General features: G+C 42.6%; 1 protein-coding gene and 1 long non-coding RNA gene across 3 annotated transcripts in view; both read left to right on the top strand.

The window, feature by feature from the left end:
• Nucleotides 1-6,983: 6,983 nt before the first annotated feature.
• Nucleotides 6,984-10,177, top strand: LOC137889829 (uncharacterized). Of its 2 annotated transcripts, XR_011105245.1 has the most exons (4): nt 6,984-7,415; nt 7,600-7,758; nt 7,882-7,957; nt 8,437-10,155. It is a non-coding gene; the product is annotated as an uncharacterized lncRNA (long non-coding RNA). The 2 variants fall into 2 exon arrangements; XR_011105244.1 differs by having other exon boundaries at nt 7,600-7,957; nt 8,437-10,177.
• Nucleotides 10,178-20,261: 10,084 nt separating this feature from the next.
• Nucleotides 20,262-27,130, top strand: part of celsr3 (cadherin, EGF LAG seven-pass G-type receptor 3) — a 107,457-nt gene continuing 100,588 nt past the window's right edge. Inside the window, exon 1 of the mRNA XM_068732775.1 lies at nt 20,262-26,482. Coding sequence (XP_068588876.1) covers nt 20,761-26,482 — 5,722 coding nt within the window. The 5' untranslated portion in view covers nt 20,262-20,760. The remainder of the gene's footprint in view (nt 26,483-27,130) is intronic.

Genomic DNA, 27,130 nt, shown 5'->3' with positions numbered 1-27,130 from the left:
ATGATAACACTTATAACATGGGGGAAATATAACAGATTATCTTTATTTCCGGGCTGTATATGTTGTGTGCCAGTACAATGATTCCTAACACTATTTTGACAATTTAATTATTTTAAATAAAAAGATGAATTTCTTCTTCTAACCCTTCAACATAGTGATTCTTAGTGTGGCGTTTTCTGTCAAGCACACTTTACTGTCCTAATTCAGCTAATGATCCCTCTCTATGTGTGGGATTTACAGCATTGGCATGCTTTGAATAATTGTTCTTCCATTATGCATGTTGTTGTGTGATGCTATGTTTAGCAAACAGTCACAGAGAGAGAGCCGGATGTGGCTGCAGGGAGCGGTTGTGCATTTGTGTAGTGAGCGGTGTGGCGGTTTGGAACTTTCTTACTCTGGAAATGTAAAGCAGGCGAAGAAACAAATAACAAGCCCAGATATTTATGGCTGCGCTGCATAATTTCAGTCTCAAACATGTTTACCCTCCCTCTTCTCTCTCCGCCTTCATCCCTCAACTCTTCCTTTCATACTTCCTTCCTTTCGCCAACATCCTTTTTCCTCCTCAACCTTTGTCTCTCATCCTTTTTTCCCTCCTCCTCTCTTTGCCTTCCTTTCACTCACTCTTTATTACCCCCCGTTCCTCCTCTCGCACACATTCATTCTCGCTCTCATTCTCTCGCTCTCTTTTTATTCAGTGATTTAGGTCACCGACTGACTAAACGACTACACACAGCTGGCCTAAAAACCGCGCTGCCCTCTTCTCCAGTCCCCTCCCCTCACACACACATTATGATGAATCACGATCTGGCACTAAGTGTCCTGAAACACATTTGTTTATTTGGTCCATCCTGTGCAAAAAACTTTCACCTTGTTTTCTTTATCGCTTTTCTAATATTTCCCCTCTCTCCTGTCCTTCTCCTCTTACTTTCTTTATTGCTGCTCCTCCTCCATCATTCTCCCTCAACAGTCTTTTTCACAAACAAAACTCTGTGACCTGATTGAAACAGAGTATGCCATAGAAATAATACTGTAAGAGTGATTCAACACCCTGCTCTCATTTCTTATCCCAAAAATATCTGATGGGGGTGTGTTTGATCTTCTGGATGTCAGAACCATTTATTTACTGATTGTGTTTTTGCAGCAGGACAGATTCAGAGGGGACAACATTTGTTTGTTTGTTTGTTTCTGTGTTTGTTTGCTTTGCATCAGCAGAACAGCAGTGGGTCAACAATTTAACGAATAAATTGCCCACACATGCTCACCGCTCTCATCTGAATCTAATAATGTGGCCACCGGATACGGCACACAATCACAAATACATGTATACGCACCAAGGCATTCACATGCACACATACACAAGGGCTCACAAACACACGCGCACACACACACACACACACACACAAGCTTAATCACATAAACTCTATACCCAAATAATTAATGACATCATTTTCGGTTGTAGCTTCTACAATGCCAGCCAATCAAACGCCAGAGGTAATGAAGAGGAAGAGGGAGAGAATAGTAAGACAGGATCAAAGAAAGCATGAAAAAAAAGAGAGGAAGGGGTTTGGTGAAAAGATCCTCAGAGAGAAGGTGAAGGAAATGAAAGGTTTGAAATGGAGAGACAATACAGAAACAGAGAGGTTGTGAGTTGGAGAGAAGCCTATTAACATGTTTAATCATTAGATGATTTGGCACTGATTAATTTTGAGATGTGATATTGGCAGATAAACACTAAATGTAATAGTACTTTTCTAGACATACACAGAGAGAGCAAGAAGAAACAAAAGGCACGAAACAAACAGGAATAGAAAATAAAAAGCTTCAGCACAAATGTAACCAGCATCCAATTTGTTTTGATGACAAGAAAGCAGAAAGAATAACTCAAAACAATCTTACAACAAGCTTAGGTATAGTGTATCAAGTTCCGTGTAGCATTACTTACACATCCAGCAGAAATGGAGCAATTTGGGCATCCCACTGGAGTGCTCATTTTCACCATCTGTTAAAATACAAGTCCAATATTCACAATAAAACTTTTAGTTTCCACAGACACAATTCATTATTTTATTATTATTATTTTTGCATGTATTCTTCCCAAAATAATACCACTGCAAGGTGCAAACTTGCAGCCAAACGTAAACCTAGCCTTTATGCAACACTAACATTAGCTCGCACTTACGCAAAGTAACGTTAGCAGCTGGGGTTAGCTAGCAGTCAATTAGCGGAAATGCTGGCGTAACAACAGAAATGGCACAGCGCACATACCACCACGGGTGTCAATGCTCGCGTTTTGGTTTACCACAAGTTACGGAAGTAACCAGCAACTTGTACATGGACAGCTACTGTTACGTACCGCAGATATTTAAAGTATTATTACTGCATACTCACAAGGGTTATATGTTGTTTTGGGGTTGGAATATGGGAATAGAGGAGGAGAACATAAGATTACTAGCCAACGTGATGAATGCAGTAATCAGTGTGGCCTTGTGATGCCTTCAAGTGTATCGTGTTACGCCAATTTGCTTAATAACCATCAAACAAAAAGGACAATAACAAAGCAGCCATACTATATCATACTTAGACAAACGTATTGTCTTGATAGCCTCAACATCCTTCGGGAAAACAACAAAACAAGTTATATTGTTAAATTTACATTTATGATGAAAATGCCAACTTCAGTTACTGAGGAAGTTAATGTATATGAATTCGCTGTAATTAAAAAATTGTCCCCTCCCCATTGAACAATTTACTCACTGGCACAATATGATTTGAACCCATCTTTCAAAGAAGAGTGATTTGTTCTTGAACAAAATGTCTCTATTAATACAAATAAGGTATCTTTGTGATGAGAAGTTGTGCTTATATATCAAAGAGGCCGAAGGACCGGTTTATGGAATAGAGATATTTTACCAGTCTACATTATAATTATAAATTGACAAAAATTCCAGATTGAAATTTGAAGATTTTTTAGAAAATACTGAGTAGAGCTGTCAATATCAGATTTTCACTACATGAATATTGTGTATGAATACAGAATAACAATATCATAGCAATAAGTATAGAAAATATGAAAGAATGAATGATAGCAATGCTATCACTTTAGTTCATCTTTGTTACTTGTGCGTTTTGTCTCTCTTTTTGGCAAGTTAATTACACTCAAAATACCAGTGTAGGGAGATGGAGAGAGAGAATCTGTAACCATAACTGTACAAAAGCGGGATTTAAGAGGCGCTGGATTATTTACACAATATTATCACATGTCTATTACAAACTAGATATCAACATTTCATTTTTTAAAGATCACGATTATCATGAATACTGGTATGTTGGTCCAGCCCTATTTTAAAGGTATTATGTGATACAATCCAGGATATTAAACCATTCAGATGAATAATTATTCACAATAACAACACTTTAAAAAAATATAATGTAAATGATTGTTTTTAAAGATTAAGTTAAACCATCTAATCAACAGCTTTACTGATTATATTATCAAGATATAAAGAAAGAGTTGCATGTGTGAGGTGAGATATTCCTTCAGCTTTTTTAATTACGGCTCCACCTTTAAAGAACAATTTGAATCAATTTCTTTTGAGTTGAAAGAACACCTTGAGCAGGGGTGTCAAACTCATTTTCACCCCGGGCCACATCAGCATCATGGTTGCCCTCAAAGGGCCGGTTGTAAATGTAAGACTGTGTAAATAACTACTCCTAATATATTGGTAAATAACTGTCTCTGCTTTTGATTATTGTTTATTCAAGTGTAACAATATTGTACATGGCGTTATATAAATGTAAAGATATATTGAAGCACATTTATGTTATTATAACATAAATCCTTTTAATTTAGGATTAAGAAACCTACATTACTCTATCAAAGATCAGACTTTTAAAGAAAATAACAAAGACAAATATCATCAAACACAAGTTATTACATTAACTTTGTTCAAAGATATTTTTGTCACCTCTCTGCATTACTAATGTCCCTCCCCGCCATCGTCCCATTCATGCAGCTACATCCAAGAGCTCCTCACTGACGGTCAGGTCTGCCTTCAGCCCCTTATTAACATTGATAGATGCGATGTATCCGTGTTGTTTGTGCTTTCATCAACAGCTAATGAAAAAGACAAGTAAATCCTCATCTCTTCAGCTAGCTGTGTTGTTAGATTGCCTGCTAGTTCCTGAACTCGGTCTGCGATGGTGTTTCCTCACAAACTGACATTTATAAAAGTCTGTATCTGGTCGGAGCTCACCTGCTCACATACCTTTTAGCATGCACTGCTTAAAAAATGCACCCATTTACCCATAGATTTCATCTGTTGTAAAACCATGTTTAAAGTCTTCAATGTACTCACAATCCATTTATATGTCAAATGTAGGGTAACCTATGAAGAGCTGCTTCTTTGACTGTTGTCTTTAAGTATCTCATAATTTCGACTTTCTATCTCATAATTTCGACCATGGGGATATTTTTATTAAATCTAACTTTTCATTTTTTTTTTTTTTTTGGAATTTAATTTTTTTTTTTGCTGGCAGTTTCGTGGGCCACATGAAATGACGTCGCGGGCCGGATTCGGCCATAACAGCAACCGTTTAAATGACCCGCTAATCCCAAGTTTAGGAGTTGAAAAGATATGTTGATTTATTATTACTATTATTAATTCCCTTTGTTGTGTACCCTGTCCTTGAAAATGCAATGTAGAAAGCACAAAATCATTTGTCGTTCTTGAAAAAGGAACAAGGAGTTCTGTTTTGTCACCTAGCAACAGCAGTCCTAGCAATTCAAACCAATATGGTGGTCTCCCCATGCCAAAACTATGTCCTAATGTGCATTAATTATATTGCAAATCTATAAAATTATGTTGAATGGGAAAGCACCATTACTATTAATTTCATACAGAGCAAATAAGTGAAATAAGTAGACCATAAGGAGCACACTGAGCAAACTGCTGGGGAAGAGCTTGAGATCATAACCTGTATATATAAGAAGTGGACATAATCACCGTGACGTCGCCTTTTGGCTTGTGGATTGCCATTGTGAAGCCTCAATCTCTGCATTTTAGCCGCCCCATCCTGGTTTTTGGCCATTGCCATCTTTTTGGAACCATAGTGACACAAGAGGGTGACGCTAAGTACAACCGAACACTGAATAAGACATGTGTAGGGAAGGCTAATGTTACAATTAGCCTTCATGAACTGAAAACACATTGTTAAAGGGTTAAAATTGTAAGACGTGAATACAGACAACTCCATGGTAACAACCTGTCAATGGAGCCATGACTTAAAGCATCTTTTTTACTTTAAATTACAGTCATTTAGCAGACACTTTTATCCAAAGCAACTTACAATTCAGTATCTATCTACACACCGTAGACGCAGCTATGGGAGCAATTTTGGGGTTAAGTGTCTTGCTCAAGGACACATTGACATGAGTCTAGCAGAGCAGGGGAACGAACCGCCGACCCTCTGACTGAAAGGCGGCCATGCTCTCCACTTAGCCACGGTCACCCCGTGAATCATAATTTACTAAATGAACATCATGCTGTATCAAAGAAGACTTGAAACTACACTGTAAAATGTAATTGATGACCTTACTTAAAAAAATAAGTGACCGTAACTTATTTCTGCTTAATTCGCTGACTATACTTAAAGAAACTTGGTAAAGAACACTTTCTGGTGAGTAAAGTTATGAAACTTATCAGCTCAAGTAACCTTTAATATAATAAAATCAGTAAGGTGGAAGCATCCGCAAAGTCCGGAGAAACACGAGACCGAACTCGGCCGCACTCGGTGACTACACATGCGCAGTTCACCACTTGACCACTGAAGACGTTCTTTTCTTGAGGCGTAATGGCGGTTTCTTGAGGCGTAATGGCGGTTGCTCGAAGCGGGAGGAAAGCGCTGCTTTGTCAAGTTATTTGATGGTAAGTTTCAGCTACATAATGAAATAAAATATCACTGGCTATCTTTTTTAGCAAACCTAGTCGGCCTTGTACCTGTTAATTAGGGGTTTGGAGGTTAACATTATGTCTTCGATTTTGAAAGCTAGCGAACGTTAAAGCTAACCTAGCTAACGCTAGCCCGTGCTAAACCCCGCTACAATAAGTGCAAATTTAACAACCACTTGAGTTTCGGGAGACACAGCGTACTTTTTAGCGGGTGCAAGGGCAATTGTGTCGATATTTCAGGGCCACTCTTGAATTCAGCAAGCATGTCTTTTCTTTTCTTTTTTAAGTCCGTGGCTCCGACAACCGTCAACTGCGCAGTAAAATGGGACCGTTAGAGAAGCAACCTTATCGGGAAACGAGTCAAAATGTTACATCTGCTTATCCGTTTACCAATTTGGAAGTAATGTATAGTGCACTTAACATATTATGTCACGTTTCATTTATTTCTCTTGATGTTACTGAAGCATATTTTAAAAGGCAGACCGGACGGTGGCGGTTATATTAATAACCGTGGCTGTCTGATTCGCATGCATTAAAAATACCGCATTACGGGATGTACAGAACATTATTGTTAGTGAATGACGATGAAATGTAACGTTCAGTTAAAATGAATGAGGAATAATTCTACAACAACCATATGATGGCGGACCTCTCGGCCACAGAGAGTGACACTGTGTCGCAACAGCAAGCGTTACGTTGCGTTTTTCACGTTAAAATAACGTCTTATATTGTGATATTTACTGGAAATGATGTACAATATAACTATTAACAAGTTCATTAGCAAGTGGTAAACTTTCAGCTTACCACTTGTGGATGGGCAATTGAGTCTTTACAATCAAACAAAAACCTATGAATAATAGAGAAAAAAAACACACTATATATATATATATATATATATATATATATATATATATATATATATATCATGGCTAGCAAAGACAAGTATTTGTGATTTAAGTTTTAAAATCTTGAAATCTTCTATTAAACTGATAGCTAGTTAGCTATATACATGCAACTTGACTGTGATTTATTTGCAGTTTGACTGATTGCTTTTGTTGTTTCTTTTGTAGGCTTTGCAGAAACCTGGCAATGAATTGGAAGTGTAAGTACTGCTTGTTTTCGTCCAAAAGGAGGGCTCAACTTTTCAAACACTACCGCTTAAAACATGGAAGCTACGCCAGATTGACCCCAATTCCATGCCTCCACACAGATTGTTTGTGTTCATTCAAGTCATTTAATGCCCTCAAAGTGCATTTAACAAGAATTCACTCCCGTGACGTTCATGATGGGCAGATGAGTGGAGCTGAAGAAATCCCAGTGATATTTCATTGTCCTCTTTGCAGTTTTGCTCTGATGTCCAAGAATATGGACTCAACGTTTGCCTTGAGAAGAAAGGAGTTGGTGAACTTGGAGCCTCCATTAAAAGACACAGTTGAAAGGTGGCCAGCACTCTTTACGGAGAGTCAGGTAAATCAAAATTGTTCACGTTCAAGTTTTTAGTTAAAATGTATTTTAATTATTTGTCATGTATAATGATGTCACAGAATTAGCTTTACTGTCATACTACTGAAAAAGTAGTCCTAAAAAATGATTTTATGAATTAATCATTGCAAAATATGACCATCTTAATTTGTCCTACTCTGTCCTTTAGATTCTGGCAGAGTTCTGTTGCTTATCAAGCAAAAACCTGCAAGCAGAATTCTTCAAAGAACTTGACAAATACACTCCTCGCTTCCTTGAGATTTTCAAGTCCAAGGGGGGGAGTGTCGGCCACAAACTTCAGGAATATCTGCAACAAGTCACACCAGGGGTAGGTTTCTCAAGCAAAGTAAAAAAAAATGTATGTGTATTTGGTGACCAAAGTAGTGGCACCACATTGTGTCTGCAGAGCTGTCAATTGATTGTACTTTTGTGTTTTAAATTATTTTTACAGAGTATGTTACTGGGAAGCGAACCGCCTTCCTGTCATCCATGGAGATGAGAACACAGACTTCTTCAAGATCTGCTTTGTAAGTAGTCTTTTGTCAAAATTATTTAATTCCACACCACAGGATGCCCAATCTATCTAATGCGTTCATTCTGTTCATCTTTTGGTATTAGTTACTTCTCTTCCACTCAGCCTGAATCAGTGCTGCTATACTTTCATTTTTGATGCACTGATCACCTATCCCTGGTTAGGACCCTTTTAGTAGTATCTACCGTCTTTCCAGTTGGTTGCAGTTCTTGCCCAATGCAAGGTATTTGCAACCAATCAGTGAATTAAATGATCAATCAATAAATGCAGTATTTACTCACTCTGCAGGGATTATCTAATAATATCTGAATCTAGCTTCCTGTCAGTTACTGTGTCTCTTCAATGCTCTGATTGGTTGCTTTTGTGGAGCGTTGTTTTGCTGTAAGGCACAAATATAATCAGTGTGTTCTACTATAGAAATGCAAACTGGCATTTGACATGCAATTGTGGTTTTAATGCTGCTATTGTTGTTAGGACTGCGATGACGCTCCAGACATGTCCCACACCTCCATCGGGATCCTGACAGTGATTGCCGAAGACAGTGTGGCCTCTTCTCACTCACTGCACCTGGAGTCTACAGCTACTGCAGTCGTTTTGGAAGGAACAGTGGTGATGGATGACCGAGACAATCTTCCGCATGCCATGTGCCTACTCTTCGGACTTATTTACGCCCTGAATTTGGAGTACCCTCAACAACTCAGGTACACCTTTGAGTTTATTCAAAGAGTGCTTCTCTCACTTGGACAGAAATCCCTAAAACCTAAAATACAGTCACTCAAAAATCTACTGATGCAGTGAGTTCACGATGTGAATGGTGACATGCTGGCTCAGGCCTGAGACCTTTACCCTTCCATCTCCAATGGAACGCTTTACTTATATGGAAACGTTTTTTTGGTCATTTAGTCCAGTTGACTATTGACTTTGTTTATCTGTTGTTTCTGTACCTGTAGTCAAAAGAGAGCAATTCACGATTTTTCATCAGTAGTGATGAAAGGCATTTTGATTTTATAAAAGTTGAGGAAGTTCATGTCAAGATATAGACATAAAGACATATTGCCGGTAAAGGTATCCTATTTTTCTTTAGTAATTTGATAGCTTGGTTTGCAGAAGTTCAGTTCATTCTACTATTTGAATACAAAAAACTGAAAAAAGCCCAAAAGAAATGTATTGTTTATGTGAGAAACTTGTAAAAAAAAAAAAATTCCCTTTTTCAAAAGCTGCAGTTAATAACTACTTTGCGATATGTGCTTAAACTGTCACTATATCCTGACAGACGATCTGTAAAAAAAGTCAGGATCTTCTACCTCCTTTTAGTGTTCCAAATGGCATTTGCAAGATTCCACCACACCCAAAGTAGAACAACCAATCAGAGCTGAGGATTCTCTAATGCAAGATTGTGGTCCTGCATTGGCTATTTCTCACCTCAGACACCTACTTTAGTGTACTGTTAAGCTGTAAAATTAGAAAGTTAACTCTGGCCTGTTTTCCCAACTGTCAACCTACCTACTAATGGCAGCCAGGTAACAAACATAATCTCAAAACAGTACACTGACGCACGTTTCTGAAAACATTTGAGGTGAGAAATAAAGAAAGTAACAGAATATTGATTCATATTTGGTAAACTGTCTATAGTTTTACAGTTAAATTGGAATTCACAAGTAGTGATTGACAGCTGTGTTGGAGACTCATCGAGTTGGTTGTTTTTCTGTGGGCATGGTGGAATCTTGCAACTGCAGGAGCACTGAAAGGAAGCAGGGGAATCTGGTCTCTTCCTTTAATGTCAGGATATAGTGACAGTTTGAGCAAATATGATTAAAAAGGTGTTTTTATAAACTGCTGCTTTAAACTGTTACACAAGACTAACAAAACTGTGTTAATCAGAGTGAACTATAGTCTGCATTCCAAAAAAATGCATTTGTTTCAATTTTTTACATTATAAGGGCGACTATGATCTGTTGTTCTATTTCAGAACTTAATCTGGCAACATGTCCAGCATTTTTGTTTGCATTTAGTTTGAGATTAACAAACTGTTTGAAGATAAAAACTCAAAGACGTTTGTTTTTCGTAAAAATAAACTCTGTCTTCCATTTATATACTGTTCTCTGTCTTTTGTTTCAGCAACTTAGAGTTTGTAGTTCAGTTTACTTGAGAATTTTAAGGCAATCGGTTTCCTGATAATTTCCTAGTAATGTGAATGCTTGGACTTGTAAGGATAACTTGTTCTTCTTAGTACTGCTGACTTAATATAACTCAGATCTTTAAGTTGTCTGAATTGACAATTTATAGTCAACCTAATTAATGTTTTTGAGTTGACTATACTACACTTTACTGCAATGACATGAGTTGCATTAACTCAGTTATTTTAAGCTTTAACAACTTAAAATTAATGCGCTACTTTACTTAGAAATTTTAAGGCAATCGGTTTCCTGACTTTTTTTTAAGTAAAGTCAACTTATTACATTTTACAGTGTATAGCGACTATGACCATGAACTCATGTTTACAATTTTTACTGAGGTAGTAAATCAAGTGAGAGAAATTTTCTCATAGACTTCTATACGCTATCCACTGTCACAAGGACAGATACAGGATATCATTCCTGCCCACTGCAATAAGACTGTACAATAAATCACCTGAGGCCAGATCAATCACAAAACTATAACACTGTTACTCTGTTGTTTGGTCAAATCTTTGCACTATATATATATATATATATATATATATATTATATTATATTATTATATTTCATTGTATATATTGTGCATTTTTATATCTAATATTTTTGCTCCGTCTTTCTTATTGTATATATTGTGCATTTGATATTTGCACACAAATTACTCACTAATAAAATAAATCTATTTATCTATCTATCTATCTATCTATCTATCTATCTATCTATCTATCTATCTATCGATACAATCAGACGTCTTTTTGCAACCAGAGGAGTCGCCCCCTGCTGGCCAGTAAAGACTGCAAGATTAAGGCACGCCTGCTTTGGCTACACTTTTCAAAATGGAGGTGGCCGCCTGCTTGAGATGCGGTTGAAAGCACTGCAAAAATCTAGTAAGTGAACCTTAAATCAAGATTATCAAGATTGGGGCGGCAGTAGTTCAGTCTATGGGGTTTGGAACCATAGGGTTGCCACTTCAAGTCAAGTCACACCAGGGACGTGCGGTCAGGGGAGGCAGGTGAGGCAGAGCCTTATTTTTAAAATAAATATAAATATTTCTCTAGTGATCTGTGCTATAAATGTAATTTCTGTATGATTCCAATCATTTCAAGCATTTTTATAATCAAAATCGCTGAATTAGCGCATGTCCTGTTCAAACAGAGGAGACACGTGAGGTGAGGCAGCGACGAGCTGTGCCTCACCTCAGATTGCGCAATCCCTTACAAACTGGGTTGAGCGCGTGTCTTTTGCTGTCTCATTGTTTGTCACCACTGTAATATTTGTAGACACTTTTATTATACGTCCTTTCATTCCATATAATAGGTAATGTATTTCACGTGTGTGTAGAACATATTTAGTTTTGCTGATCTGACAAAGCAGAGGGGAGGCAAACACTACTCTGCCTCAAAGAAGAGGGCGTGCGAGAGCCCACCGGTCGGGTTTATGCTTGTTCTGTCGTTGCTCTTCTTCTACACTTCTCTTCTTCTTCTTATATTTTGCTTTGACCACAACAATGTAAGATTTATATCCAAGCTTAAAAATGTCTAAAAAAAACAGGGAAATATGACCAAATCAACAGCAATTCAACGTCGGACAGGTAAAGTAACCTTTTATGTGTTTGTTGTTCTCTTTATACATCCGTGGTTGTTACACAGATTATCGCGGAATCTCACGATTTTCGCGGGTGGCGCCCGCGAGCGCTCCACTTCTGAAACGCTCCCGGTGGTGCGGGTCGGTGGGGCAGATCGAATATGAAAAACAACCAGTAGTCAATTTGCATACTCTATTGGGTTCATATACAGAATTTGTAAATATGACTTATGTAGTGTCAATGCCTCACCAGCCACGAACCTCACCGCACATCACTGAGTCACACAGCCTGAGTTCAAAGTGTGGACTGGTAGCCGGAGTGGTGCAGTTGCCCAGGAGGTGAACAAGGCACTAAACCCCCAAACTGCTCCCTAGTCGCTAGCTGCCCACAGCTCTTAATACTATATGGATGGCTTAAATGCAGACATTACATTTCACTGTGAGCTGTGCTGGGTAAATTTGTGTCACAATAAAAGTATATTTAATTTTTACATGAGCTTACTTTGTCAAACTACTTTTTCCGGGGTGAAGAATAAAAACATTCCCCAACACTGTTGGCAATCAATCTGAAAATGACAAACAAAATAATGATAATATTTTTTTGGTGAGTGGACATGGCATTTGTTTGAAAAGGTAACTACCAAAAAATGTCCTGCTGTTCAAACTAAGTAGGAATTAAATAGCTTAAAGGGAGCAAATGTAAATTAAATGTGAACAAGACAGAGAGTGTGAGAAGAGGAGCTGAGGACAGAGGCTTTAATAATAAAATGAGTAGCCAGCTGTTAAATCAACAGTTATGGATCACAGGAGGAGAAGCTGCTCTACAGGAGGTTTTCACCTCCTTCCTTCCCATGATTCTTTCATCTTTTCATTGCGTGAGGCTCGTCCCCGCGGAGAGGCGAGGCTCATTATTCGTGCGTGCAACACGCTGCTTCTAATTCACACAATCACGACACTCGCTGGGCAGCTGCCGCCATATGCCATCATCTGTGTGTGTGAGTGTGTTTGTGTGTGTGCGTGGAGAGAGGGGAAGGTTTCCGGCAAGTGGCTCCTCTGTCTGAATGGCAGGATGTGTCTGTCTCTCTCTCTCACTCACTCACTCACTCACTCACTCACTCACTCACTCACTCACTCACTCACTCACTCACTCACACACACACACACACCCTGTCCCACCTCCGTCACCCTTGCCCTGCATGTGTTGAATATGCATCACTGCTGCTTTCAAACTGGACAGATGAGCAGCAGGCCAACGGCCACCTGCTGGCCTGCCGCTCAGGATCTCCCTGTTTTGTGTTGCGTGGGGGGGTGTTACGGACAGCCTGTGGCCTGTCGTTCTACAGCCGCACTCCGCTCCATACCCCCCTGTGAGATGGATCAACAGAGACGCAAAAGGCCAAGGGCAGCAGGCAATTAGAGGGGGGTGTTATGCGAGAAGGGGGAAGCAATGAGGATGCAAGACAACCTTATCTGTAAAGACCTTATTTATTTTTGTGTTCCTGTCTTTTCTCTATGTAGTTTATTTGTCTCCATCTTTATATGTGTGTGTGTGTGTGTGTGCGCGCACATGTGGGCATGTGTGTGTGTACATTTTCTGTACTCACATTTTCTCTTTTGTTTCCTGTTTTATCGTCTCCCTAAACTTCTATGGTCACCATTCTTCTCTCTCTCTCTTTCTCTCTGTCGCACGCACGCACGCGCGCGCGCGCGCCTGCAGCAGCAGCAGCAGTAATCCCCTGGTCTCAGTGTCCCCCCTCAACTCACACACACATACACATATGCACACGCACTTTCACAGACTGTTCCCATGGAAACCCACACCGATAGAAAGCACGCGGTCCCCTGCCTGGAGGCTCGAGGCTGTGAGGAGACTTCCCGCGAGGAGTCAGCCGGTTATTGATCCCTCAGCACAGGGAGGCAAGCCCACTGTCCAAGAGTGCGCACACACATACACACACAACACAGTCACATGCATACAAAGACGGATCCACTAAAACCGGTTCCATTGTTGGATTTACCAATTGACAATAAAAATTCAGCATTTAATAGACACTCTGTAGCTCTTATAAATGGTAAAAAAAAACAAAAAAAACCCCACTAGCAACAGATACATCCCTTTATTTTCAAGCTGTAACTGTAGTTCAAACATGACATGTCAGCTTTTACAGCCGACACAGCAATGAGAAACAAAAAAGCAAAAGCCTTCAATGGTTTTGCTGTTTAGAAAATGTAAGAACACAGCGGTGAGATCATTTTCTCACAAAATCAACACGCAAACAAACATTGTAATGTTCCCGCAATGAAATGCCACGAAACATTACAGTTGAGAAATGAAATGAGTGATTCCCTTGAGCCTTGTGAAAATCCAATTCACAGCATTACAGATATTTTTTTGCGTGACACACAGGAAATTGTATAAATGTTGTAGCGCTCCCCCAAGCTGAGCGATTTGAAAAATGCAGATGAAATCCTGTTCTCCACCTCCTCTGATTTAATGTGAATACAGGGTTACAGTAAGCCACACGCTGGCACATCTATTTAAACTACTTTTATATGGTCTGCTTAACAAGACTCATCATTTTCAGCAGCGTAAGTACCAAGAACTTGCACCAGTTTTATTCAAAAACACTTGTTATGCTTTATTCACCTTGTAACAGTTTTAATCAGTAGCCTTTATTTCAGATGCATTTGACCGGCCGTAGGAGTTAGCAAAACATCTGGTCATTTCAAGCCTGACAAACAGTCAGACAAAGCTGCATGGCAACATCATTGTTCTCCTGTTTAGAGAACAATATTAGATTCTGTTCATATGCGCATAAACCCGGCTATTAATGGCTTGCAGAGCAGAAGGGAGTAGAGTGGATCAGCAGCGGGATCCAGCTGTTCCTGACCCACATTACCTCAGCTGAACTGGAAATAAGATTTTCTCATTTGAATTAGGCCTCCTCATTTCTGACTCCGCAGCGAGTTGCATTAAAAGCTGCACGCAGAATCTGGAAATTAATTGTGCTCTTAAGGGGTCATTTTTGAGGTACAGCCTGTAAACATCCTGCCACGCGCAGGTTTTGTTTTTGCTTTCCACATTTTTGAACAGAGTACTGTATGTGCTGCACTTTGAAGGAGAAAAAATGTTTGCAGCAGATAACTGTTCGTGGGCCTGAATGAGCCAACTCATTTCAAACCATTAAAAAGCAGGTATACCTACAGTGTCCCCTGCATCGTACGGTGGTGTATGTGTTCTTGTTTATATGGCGCATTAGACAAAACAGACAGCATGACATCTCACTGGGATATTACCAATGGCAGCTACAATGGACATTGATGGCAGAATATTTTTCAGCTATGCGAAAGATCAATTTGAGCATCAGGTTTTAGAGTCACCACTCTGCACTGACATGTAAAAAGCATACAGGTTATTATGTGCAGAATGGGCAGACGGATGGAACACTTTTCTCCACTGACATGTTAGATTTAATAGACCTGAAATTAAATGAAAAGTAAAAGAATGCATTCCCTCGCTATCACTCTCTTCTCCTATAACTACAGTCCACAGCTGTAAAGGAAAGCATTGAAAAACATTCTGGGGAATGTAGGAAATTACTCACTGAAATAAACACATGCAGGTTGAGGTCAGGCCAATGTCTTTACAAGTATTAAGGAGTACATGCATGTTCTACTGGGAATCCACTCTGGAAATTGAACATGTTAAACTGGTGATACAAAACGGTAACAGCAAGGGTCTGCTGGCCGACATTACATCAGCCTTCATCCCTCTCACTTTATGAGGGCAGTGGTGCTGTGAAATAGGTCTAAACCTTCAAAGCCTGCCTCACTTATCAAGTCCTGGTGTTGGTCCGGTCTATATATACACCTGTCAAGGTTTCAATCGGTAAATGGGAGTTTGATAGCTTGAAATTCAATGATTAAATAGCCTAATGTAATTAGATCTGAATGAGATGGCCTGTGGGTTGCTGACACTTTGGCTGATGTCGATTGACTGACTATGCACAAATGTAAGATTAGCGTTTGTTATTAAAGAATTTGTTTCAGACACTTGCAGTTAGTCTCCATATGACTCAACTCTCATTCTAATTACCTCTGTCATTTTCTCTCCTCTTCACCTCCATCTCACTCTCTAAACATGTCTGCATTTTTTTTTTTTTTTTACCTTATATCATTGTTTCTTGGTTGCTGCAACAGAAAAGTTCAAATGTTCTGGATGTTCTGGATAAAAGTGATCCAGCGTATTTCACCTATCTGGACATAGTGACATTTTCAGGAATGTGCGCTTTAACATTCCAGGGCTGAGCACGCAAAAGTTTATAATTTTTGCATAAAACAAATACAGTGAGCAAAGCAATGCCCATAAAGTTTATAATAATGTATCTCCTCCTGCTGCTGCTCACAGCAAGCATTTGTTCACTGAGCAGAATAATGAGTTTCATTTCTTGATTGTTTGATTTAAAACTCTACTGCAGCCGGAATAAAAATCACACTGTACTTTTTCAAGTGTTACGGCGGCTTACCGTAACTTTCTGCTCCTTCCTCATTCATTTCCCATTTCTCCCTTCCTCCCCTTATCCTTGTCACTCATCACTCACCCTATTTTCCCAGTCTCTCTCTTTCTCCCGCACTCACTTCCCCTCATCCTCTCTCTCTCCCTCTGATGTCAGAGCCCCACAGGGTGCCGTAGTAACTGTCTGTCAGTCAGCTTCGTTTAGTGTTTATAGTCCGTCCAGCCTCTCTGATCCATTATAAATAGCTGTAAGTGGCACAGCACTCCCTCATCGCTGTCACTCAACACTCTGTCTATTAGACTTCGTACTCAACCTAATTAATCTGACCAGCCGTGCAGATTAAAAATAAAGGTGGACATGAAACAGTTACATCCTGAATGTAAGATCTTATTAACTTGGTAGAGTTAAATATAAAATAAAATAAGAGAAAAAAACTCAAATATTAATTAATGTGTGTATCTCAGCAGGCATGCTGAACCATTTTGTGTACTTAATTAGAGCAGCACAGACGTGCAGGGATCATCCCCAGTAGATTTATGGCAGATTTTGATTTGATTCGACAGAATCATTTTGAAGAGTTTTCAAGGGTGAACTGTGGATTCTTGTCTTAAGGTCCACAATGTAATCTGCAACTGCTTCCCAAATGTCAAGTATGAATAAGTATATTGAGGGCTCACAGCACTTATGGTCGTCACTGGTATTTCACCTCCTTGCCTGTAGATACATTCATGGATTGTATTTGTGTTTACTGCGATTGTGTTTACTGTGCTGTATATTTCAAGAGATTCAAGGTGGGATTTCCAGATCAATTTCTCTTTATTGGGGTCTCTACTAGCAATTAATAATGTATTACCTTTACTGATTCTCTAGAACGACCACTATTCTTCAAAATTACAAATGAGATTCATATACATTGGGGGTGACATTCTGAGTCTATATTAATCTCAACAAGTTTCTAAATGGACAGAGAGTCTTCAGGTTTTCACATTATTAGAGTTCCCATTCAGTCGAATTAGCTGTCCATCTTCCAGAATAGGAATCAGAATTACTTTATGACAGAAATTTTCCCCAGGCGGATTCACTGCTGTCTGGATTTTACTTTCCCTGATAGGCCAAAGACTATTAATATCCCAAAGACTTTCAAGGGCATGCAATGATTAAACTAGTTTTCATATTCTGTAATGTTGAGTAGGAATAGTTTTCATGTTAAATATGCGGTGTAATTCTCTCTGTTACGTGTGCTATGTTTAGTGTTAAAGAGGTAGGTTATTGTACCATTTGTTACATTACTTATACAATACACACTCCACACACACACACCCTCTTTTGACTTTTGGTTAAAACATTTTTTTTTAAACATTTTTCTCATTTCAGCGGGGGACATATTAGGTATACTGCAGTTTTTGCCCGACTGAACTTCATTCTCACTTCTAGAGAAGAATACGATTAAATTACTGGTAAGTGTGCTATACAATCACTGGAATTGAAACAGTAATAGCCCAAGAGTGTTAGTTTCTCAGTGAAGAACATTGTAACATTATACTATTTCAGTTTTAGAGATTTCGGGGGCAGAGCAGCCAGAAGAAAGCCCTTGATTCAACAGGAGGTATTCAAGTTTGATACCCCAATGAAGTGCCATTGAATGTGTGTAATTGAACCTCTGACAGCCTCAGGGGTCACTGTGAACTCTGACCTGTTTGATGAGTGGCGAAGAAAAAGAAAGCTTCCCCTCCGTGGCGGAAAAAGTATCATGACATCTAAAGTATCATCACTGAATGGGTAAATGGAGTAATACCTGTCAGACTGTTTCACACGCTGCCTCGTCACAACTTGTCTAGACGTCCTCATGCTCCCCGACACGCACCCATTCCAAATCCTGTTAACGCTGCCAGCGTGCGCCACAATAACCTACATTCTACTGTAATCACACTGGCTGACGGAGGCGTGTGAGGGTGTCGGAGCAACGATCGAAAAACGCTAACAAATCCTGGTGACAGAGCACGAGGCTGGAGGGAGGCTGCTGACACCCAGGGAAGGAGGGAGGGAGAGGATTTTTTTTCTTTTGTGCATTCAAATCTTATTTGGAAAAGGGGGATATGCATTTTGGAGCACCATATTGCTGTGGCTGTCCTCCAAGCTCCAGCTCTGAAAAAAAAAAAACAGAAGTGGGGATCCAAACAGACTGGGACACACATAAATGAACACACTGTGTTGTGTGTCATTCACAAGATAAAGTTTTAATTTATTCTGTGTTGGCTGCACCTTAATTAAGTTGGCATGGGAAACACGATAAAATCTTTTTTCATCGTTGTTTCAGTATACATCAACTAATATTAAATAATACACTATACACTACAAAACAATAGCTTCTGATACAAATAACCATAAGATAAGTCAGTATATTAGTGCAATTGTATGGCAATCACTGTTGTGTTGTTTGAAAGTTTATTTTATTTGTTTTGTTTTGTTTTAGTGCTGATACGGTACCTGAGTTTTGGTACCAATACCAAAATCTATTTTGAAATCTTTAGGAATATTAAACATTGATTTTTTCTACAAATAATAACATAACCTAAATAAAATGAGGTCTAAAAGTGGCAAAATTATAATATAATACATCTCATACATTTTTTTTATGAGATATTCATAATATATATATATATATATATATATATATATATATATATTTTTTTTTATGTTTTAGCACTTTTTGTGCTTGACCATTTGTGATACTTGGATAGTTAGCCTACACTGACAATCACCAGACCACACATGACGCTCAAACCTGATCAATACTTAAGCTCTGGGGCTCATATTTGGCTGCTCCTCAGCATCCCCGACTGACACGCCTTGTGTATCTCCTCCCATCAGCCCCAGGAAGAAATCATGTTCAATTCCAGCCGTGTCATTAGAAAAACTATACACCACCCAGCCGACACTATAAATTGGTATTGAATGGGAAGACGGTGGTGAGTGAATATTGGAGGAAATGTGTAGCCTAAGTATTTGCATAATGTGATTTTTGTATCAGGAAATGGATCTGCCCATTTAGCCATGCACAAATTAGTGTTAAATTGGGATGATTGCTGGATAGCGCGCATGTGCCTTCACCATTGAAATGAATCACACTAATAATAAATGTGGCTGCTATATGGCAGAAATATATCCCTGTGGGACAATTATAGCCCATAAAATATAATATAGTTTATCCTGCCACAGAAAACATTGTTCACAGTAAAGTCAGAATTGGAATTTATGTTTCCTATGCTTGTGTGTGTGTGCGCGTGTGTGAATTACTCATCGGTGATCATACTGGAGATGACGTCACTTTTACTAGAGCTAACCTGACGACTCACAGCTTACATCACTGGACTGGATTGTACTGTGTGTAACCTGATGAGGATGATATCACAAAATAGGACAATGTAGTCATGTATGAACAAAATTAAGCCGTGAAACTGCAGCTTATTTATACAAAATAAATAAAATATCATACATATAGGCTATACGATAATTCAACTTGGCTCATACTTTGTCACGATATACTTTACTAAAATTCCTGATGCTGCTTCCTTCCTTTTGGTCAAGTTTCTAGGAATTGCTTTTCTGCAATTCATCCAAGACATCCCACTGTTGCATCATTTTGATTTTAAAATGTCAGAATCACATTTTTAGTTGTCTGAATCAGCAGCATTGCCAGGTTTGTCTGCATAACCCCGGTAAAAGGTGGCAAACCTGCAGGGTTATTTGTGAGGGTGATAATTCTTCAGATAATACGCCGATGACGGTGTGATTGTGTAAGATCCAGGCTATCCCCCTCCGTCCTTTTGCAGTTGTGGATATGGCTGCCGCCGCGGGTGATGTGTAACAGCCCTGCGCACCGGAGCCAACCATCATGAGAGAGGAAAGGAGAGGCAGGGAGAAAGAGAGAGAGAGAGAGAGAGAGAGAGAGAGAGAGAGAGAGAGGCGTGGTAGAGATGCAAGCAATAGGGGGAGGGGTAGAAAAAGGAGAGAGGAGGAGAGTGTGATCGTGTGTGTGGATGGATGGATAGTAGCCTACCACCGGGCTGTGCCTAGGAGAGTGCGCACACACATACACACACTCAGGAGGGTAGTGTGTGAGCCAGCCAGCACAGTCAGTCAGTCAGTGTGAGTGTGTAAGCCATGTTGGATGTGAATGAACGGGAGGAGAGATGCTGCTGCCGCGCCGCTCCTAACGCTCATACCTCCAGCTCCACGTACCACAGCGGGTAGATGCCAACTCTCCAGGCTGACGGAGAGACGGGGGAGCCTGGGGGAAGGTGTCGGGCGGTGCCGGCGGTCCTGGAACTGGCCACCTAGCCGGAACGAGAGAGAGAGAGAGAGAGAGAGAGAGAGAGAGAGAGAGAGAGAGAGAGAGAGAGAGAGAGAGAGAAGTAACGGGGAGAAGGGAAGACGCACTCGAGAGAGAGAGAGATAAAGAGAGAATAGGAAGTGGTGGAAGAGGGAGAAAGGAGGGAGAGACAGAGAAAGGAAGAGACTAAATGGCTGCACCGCTACCGGGCTTCACCCCGCTCCTGCTCTCTTCTCTGGCACTCCACCTGCTTCTCCTCGGCCCTTTGTTCGCCCTCACCCCGGGGACTGGGAATACAGAAGGGGCTTCCAACCGATGGACCCCCGGTCTCTGTTACCGAGACGCCGGTAAAGTGAGCCAGCAGCAACAGCAGCAGCAGCAGCGCGAGGAAGCAGGGGAGTCGCCGTGGGGCAGCTGGAATATACGCCCAAGCAGGTGGACTGTAGAGCGGATACAGACCGCGGGATGCTCTGGAGTGCAGCGCGCAGGGGGGACACTGGGACGATATCACCGGGATGGGGCGAGGGGGGCACGGAAGGAGAGACTCAAAGGAGTCGGGACGTTTTGGAGGTGTGAAAACGGCCCTCTGGCACCATCATCACCCCCTCCTCCTCTCAACCCAGGTATTAGGAGCAGGTCGAGCTCTGATGGCGTCGGCGCAGGACAGAGAGTGGATAGAGGGAGGATGAGGAGGAAGGGCGTTGTTTCTCCTCCCGCTTCACCTGCTTTCACCTCCTCGCCGGTTCAGAACGGCAAAAAACGGGCAGTACAAAGGACTAGAGCGTGCGCGCTACGGTGGCCGGCGTCGAGGCCACACCTCACTAAACGTGGCGCCGCTAGAGCCTTTGTGCACGCCTCTGGCCTGTGCAGGGCACCCGGAAGTGGAGATAGGAGAGGGAGAGTGGCGTGGGAGAGGGCTCGTGAGGTGAGGAGGCTATTTGCTACATGGTGCTCCCTGACACCCGGGCATCTCTACCGGTCAAGCCCCAACAAACAAGCCCTCTCCCCCGCTAAAAAACCCTCACTTGGCCCATTGCCAACCGGTTGCTCTTGTTGCATCCATCCTCTCTTTGGATACAATTCACCATCCAGTAAGGCTTCAAACTACACCTTTAAATTTCATCCCTGTTTCACAGAGAATTCAAACTATAACCAGAATTCAAATTTGGACTACGTTTGTCATTTTTCAACTTATTCCTCACAGAACAGCCACACAGGTGAAATTCAGCCGCATTCAGTTTACAGGAACAGCATTAATAACAAGACCTGGGATGCTGATGGGTGCTCAGCCAGCGCGGACAGGGGGGCTGGTAATTGTTCTCATTTGGGAAGGCACAATGATATCGATCTCAGCAGCAACAGAGAGGGGGGTGATGATAGCTGTTTGACTGGGTGCAATAGGTGCAGGGTGAGGGAGAGGGGGATGAGGAGTGAGGGAGATGATGAGGGGGGGAAGGAAGCATACAGATGTAGTGCACCGGCAGTCATTAACCCTAGTACCTGGGCTCACCTAGATCATTGTGGACCCCCTGTCCGTGGGATGAAAGCAAGGTATTACCATGTCAGAATTATGGATAAGAGGGAGGAGAGGGCTGGGAAGAGAGAGGGAAAGGATGGACGAGGAGGAGGGGTGAACCAAGGCAACAAATACATTAATTTATCTAATTATCCGGATAATGATTTGGCTTGTCCGATTCTGATGCTCCTATGTAGGGCTGATAATGAGCTTCCGCTGGGGAAATCAGCAACAGCAACCGGAGGGCAGGGCAGCCAAACCCGGGAAGAAAGCAGGGAGGTTCCCGGTGGTCGCTTTGGTTGTTTGGACAGAATAGAAATGGGGGATGGATATGTAGCAGAGTTTATGGTCCCGGAGGGAGTCATAGCTCTGAGGAACCCCCCCATCCAATTTTCCCCCAGTAGCATCACAGAGACGCCCGACCAATGTTTTCTATCCAGCAGAAGCGCATCAATTGCATCAAGATATCCTGGCCTGGTGCTCAATATGCACCCTCAAACACGAAAAGGCGGTTATGCAGAAAGTGGAAAGCTATCCAAACCGATCCATCTATCTGCTGAGAAAGTAAACGCAACTTCAGAGACAGAGTCTGCCAGTGACTCAGGCTTTTTTTCGCCCTCGAAGTTTCCTGTTAAATCTCCCGGGGTTGTGTCAGACACGTCTCGCTCTGCAACAGCAAACAATTCACGTCTCCTCACTCAGCCCGATGACACCACAGAAAACCACCTCTCGTTCTTCTCTGAAATGAACCTGCCCACATGGCAGGATGACTCTGCGCGTTCCCTTTACTTATCCTCTGTGAAGGATCTGATTTTAGCACCACGGACAGCTCTCCGGGACTCTCAGCGGGTGTTTTTGTGGAGAAAATTCAACAGCAACAGTAATAACAACAACAACGAGGAGGAAAGCAAGGACATGAATGGATATAGTCATGACTCTGGTCAGACACAGCAACAAGACCTGTGGGAGACCGCACTGCGAGAGATGGTCAAGGCAGGCTGCGCTGACAGCATTTCCACTGACTGTTCAACCACCGAGCAGAACGACCATGCACATATGCAATTAAATTCCGGTAAGCAAGTGCCATTAGAGCCCGAAGGTGTCAGACATACAGATAGGCGGCAGATGGGGGCCGAGGGAGAAAGGGAGAGGGAGGGAGAGGGCTTGGAGGGGTCTGCTGCTGTTGCTGCCGCTGTTGGGGGAGGAAAATTACAGGTGGGGGAGGGCGAGAGAGAGGCGTGGCTGATGGGAGAGAGAGAACCAGGGGGAGAAGAGCAAGAGGAGGAGGAGTGGGAGAGGGAAAAAGGAATAACAAAGGCAAGCCGGGCAGAGGAGAGAGAGGCAGAGGGAGGAAAGGGTCAGGATAGGGGCAGTAGCACCACTACCATCACACAGCCAGCTAGCGAAAGAGGGAAGAAAGAGAGCCAGCCAGATGAAAGCCATGTGGTTGGAGAGGGGAATGAGAGGGGGGAAGGTGGAGAGCAGGAGAGGCACAGTACAAGGGGAGAGAGGAGCCTGGAACGACTGATAATAGTAGCAGATGATGAAATGTCACAGGGAGAAAGGGGGAGGAAGATTTTGGTGCCCTGGCCTCGCTCTCGACGTGCAGCCAACAAACATCCCCATTTTTCCCAGTATAACTTCCAAGTGCAAGTAGCTGAGAACCAGCCACCCGCCACCTCAGTCATCATCATGTCCGCCTCAGACCCAGATGCAGGAGATGCAGGCAGGGTGAGCTACACCATGGCCCCGTTGATGAACAGTCGATCATCTGACTACTTCCACATCCACCCAGACACAGGTCTCATCACCACCACTCAGATTCTAGACAGAGAACACATGGATTTGCATTACTTCCGGGTCACTGCGACCGATCACGGCTCTTCTCGACTCTCTGGCACCACAATGGTGGCCATTACAGTTTCAGATCGGAACGATCATTCTCCTATATTTGAGCAGACAGAGTACAGGGAGACGATCAGGGAGAACGTAGAGGAGGGGTATCCCATCTTACAGTTAAGAGCGACAGACTTAGACTCCCCATCCAATGCCAATATCCGTTACCGCTTTGTCGGGGATACGGCTGCAATTGCACGAGCAGCCTTTGAGGTTGACCCACGCTCTGGACTCATAACAACCCGTGGAGCGGTGGACCGGGAAACCAACGAGCACTACACTCTACAGGTGGAGGCCAGTGACCAGGGGAAGGAACCGGGGCCCCGCTCCGCTACTGTTAAAGTTTTCATCTCCGTTCTGGATGAAAATGACAACGTGCCACAGTTCAGTGAAAAGCGCTATGTTGTAGCTGTGAAGGAGGATGTACGGCCCCACTCTGAGATCCTCCGTGTGAGTGCCACAGACCGGGACAAGGACAGTAACGCTGCTGTTCACTATAACATCATCAGTGGTAACAGCCGTGGACAGTTTTCCATCGACAGTGTCACTGGGGAGATCCATGTCGTCGCACCACTAGACTATGAATCCGAACGAGAGTATACACTCCGTGTTCGTGCACAGGACAATGGGCGGCCCCCTCTCTCCAACAACACCGGTATTGTGAGTGTACAGGTGACGGATGTCAATGACAACCCACCGATCTTTGTCTCTACCCCATTCCAGGCGTCTGTGCTCGAGAGTGCCCCAGTTGGTAGTTCGATCCTCCACATTCAGGCCATTGATACTGATTCTAGTGATAATGCTCGTCTGGAGTACAGGTTAACTGGAACCAGCTCTGACACACCATTCATTATAAATTCAGCTACAGGCTGGGTCACTGTGAGCTCCATTCTTGACCGAGAATCTGTGGAACACTATTTCTTTGGTGTTGAGGCCAGGGATTATGGCATGCCGCCGCTTTCTGCTACAGCCAGTGTTACAATTACAGTGATGGATGTCAATGATAACCGCCCTGAGTTCCTCCTAAAGGAGTACTATGCTCGCCTGAATGAGGATGCGTCGGTTGGTACCAGTGTAGTGACTGTCACGGCTGTGGACCGCGACGTCAACAGTGCTGTGACCTATCAGATAACAGGAGGAAACACCAGAAACCGCTTTGCCATCAGCACGGCAGGAGGGTCCGGACTTCTCTCGTTAGCTCTCCCATTGGACTACAAACAGGAGCGCCGTTATGTTCTTACAGTCACCGCCTCAGACCGCACACTCCACGACACCTGTCAGGTGCACATCAACATCACAGATGCCAACACTCATCGGCCTGTTTTCCAGAGCGCCCACTACTCTATTAGCGTGAATGAGGACCGACCACCTGGAAGCACTGTCGTTGTGATCAGTGCCACAGATGATGACGTTGGTGAAAATGCCCGAATCACATACTTCCTCGAGGACAATATCCCACAATTCCGCATTGACACTGCCACAGGGGCTATAACACTCCAGGCAGAGCTCGACTATGAGGACCAGATGACCTACACTTTGGCTATAACAGCTAAAGACAACGGCATACCACAGAAAGCAGACACTACATATGTTGAGGTGAACGTGAATGATGTGAACGACAATGCACCTCAGTTCGTCAGCCCCAGATATCAGGGGACAGTGAGCGAAGACGCCCCTCCCTTCACCAGTGTCCTCCAAATCTCAGCCACTGACCGTGATGCACACGCTAATGGCCGTGTTCAGTACACCTTCCAAAATGGCGAGGACGGGGATGGAGACTTTACCATTGAACCTACATCTGGTATTGTTCGAACTGTTCGCCGCTTGGACCGTGAGAGTGTGCCATTCTATGAGCTGACGGCCTATGCCGTAGATCGAGGCGTACCCCCTCAGCGTACTCCCGTCCACATCCAGGTGACAGTCCTCGATGTCAACGACAATGCCCCTGTCTTCCCTGCTGATGACTTTGAGGTTCTAGTGAAGGAAAACAGCGCAGTGGGCTCTGTGGTAGCCCAGATCACAGCCACCGACCCGGATGAAGGTGCCAACGCTCAGATCATGTACCAAATCGTGGAGGGCAACATCCCTGAGATCTTCCAGATGGACATCTTTTCAGGGGAGCTCACTTCACTCATTGATCTTGACTATGAGGCCAATAATGAGTATGTCATCGTAGTCCAAGCCACCTCAGCACCTCTAGTCAGCCGGGCAACTGTCCGCATCCGACTGGTGGACCAGAACGACAACCGGCCCACTCTGCAGGACTTCCAAATCATTTTCAACAACTTCGTATCCAATCGGTCCAACAGTTTCCCCAGTGGTGTAATTGGGAGAGTACCCGCCCACGACCCTGATGTGTCAGACAGGCTGTACTACACCATCGACCGAGGGAACGAGCTTCACCTGCTGCTGCTGAATCACACCAGCGGAGAGATCCGACTGAGCCGAAAACTGGATAACAACCGGCCGCTGGTGGCTCCCATGCTGATCACTGTCACAGGTAAGAGAGCGTGGAGGGGAAAATGTGAAGGAGGGTGTGTGTGTGCAGTCAGTTTAGATTCCTGTAGCTTTCTTCACTGTAACAAATCCTGTGAAGATAAGGACCCAGACTCTACAGGTTTAAATCGTATAAAGCGAGAAAGGGGAGTGATAAGAGTGGGTGACATTTGCTTGAGATCTGAGCATTGCTTCTACCTTTTTCTTTTGTCTCTTTTGCTGGACTTGTGTGCACGAAGGACTTAGGAATTAACTGAAGCACACAGCTGCTTGTGTGGGCAATTTGATGCGAGAGGAAGCTGATTGAACAAGTGTTTGTGAGAGAAATATAAACAATGACAGAGCTGACAGAGCTAGATTTACCTGAGAGCATGGGAGGTAAACATTAAGCAGATTGATGCTAGTCGGCTTAGCAGAGTTTCACTTTGTGGAAGAGGGGAGAAGTGTGCGAGAAAAGGATGATGAAAAAGTGTGTGTGTGATGCTGAGTGTGGAATTTGTGTGTGAAAACGTAACAGCAGATATCGCGGAAGGGAGAAAACGTGTGTGAGAAGAGATAAGTATTCAAAGGCACTCCTGTCAATGTGAGATAACTATAATTATTAGTGGGCTTCTCATATCAAATTTGCATCAGTCTGCATGTTGTCAGTTAA

The sequence above is a fragment of the Cebidichthys violaceus genome, unplaced genomic scaffold (assembly GCF_023349555.1).
Source record: "Cebidichthys violaceus isolate CVI_PGR_0920_01 unplaced genomic scaffold, fCebVio1.0.p SCAF_6, whole genome shotgun sequence".
Classification (NCBI taxonomy): domain Eukaryota; kingdom Metazoa; phylum Chordata; class Actinopteri; order Perciformes; family Stichaeidae; genus Cebidichthys; species Cebidichthys violaceus.
This window is presented reverse-complemented; position numbering and strand designations above follow the sequence as displayed.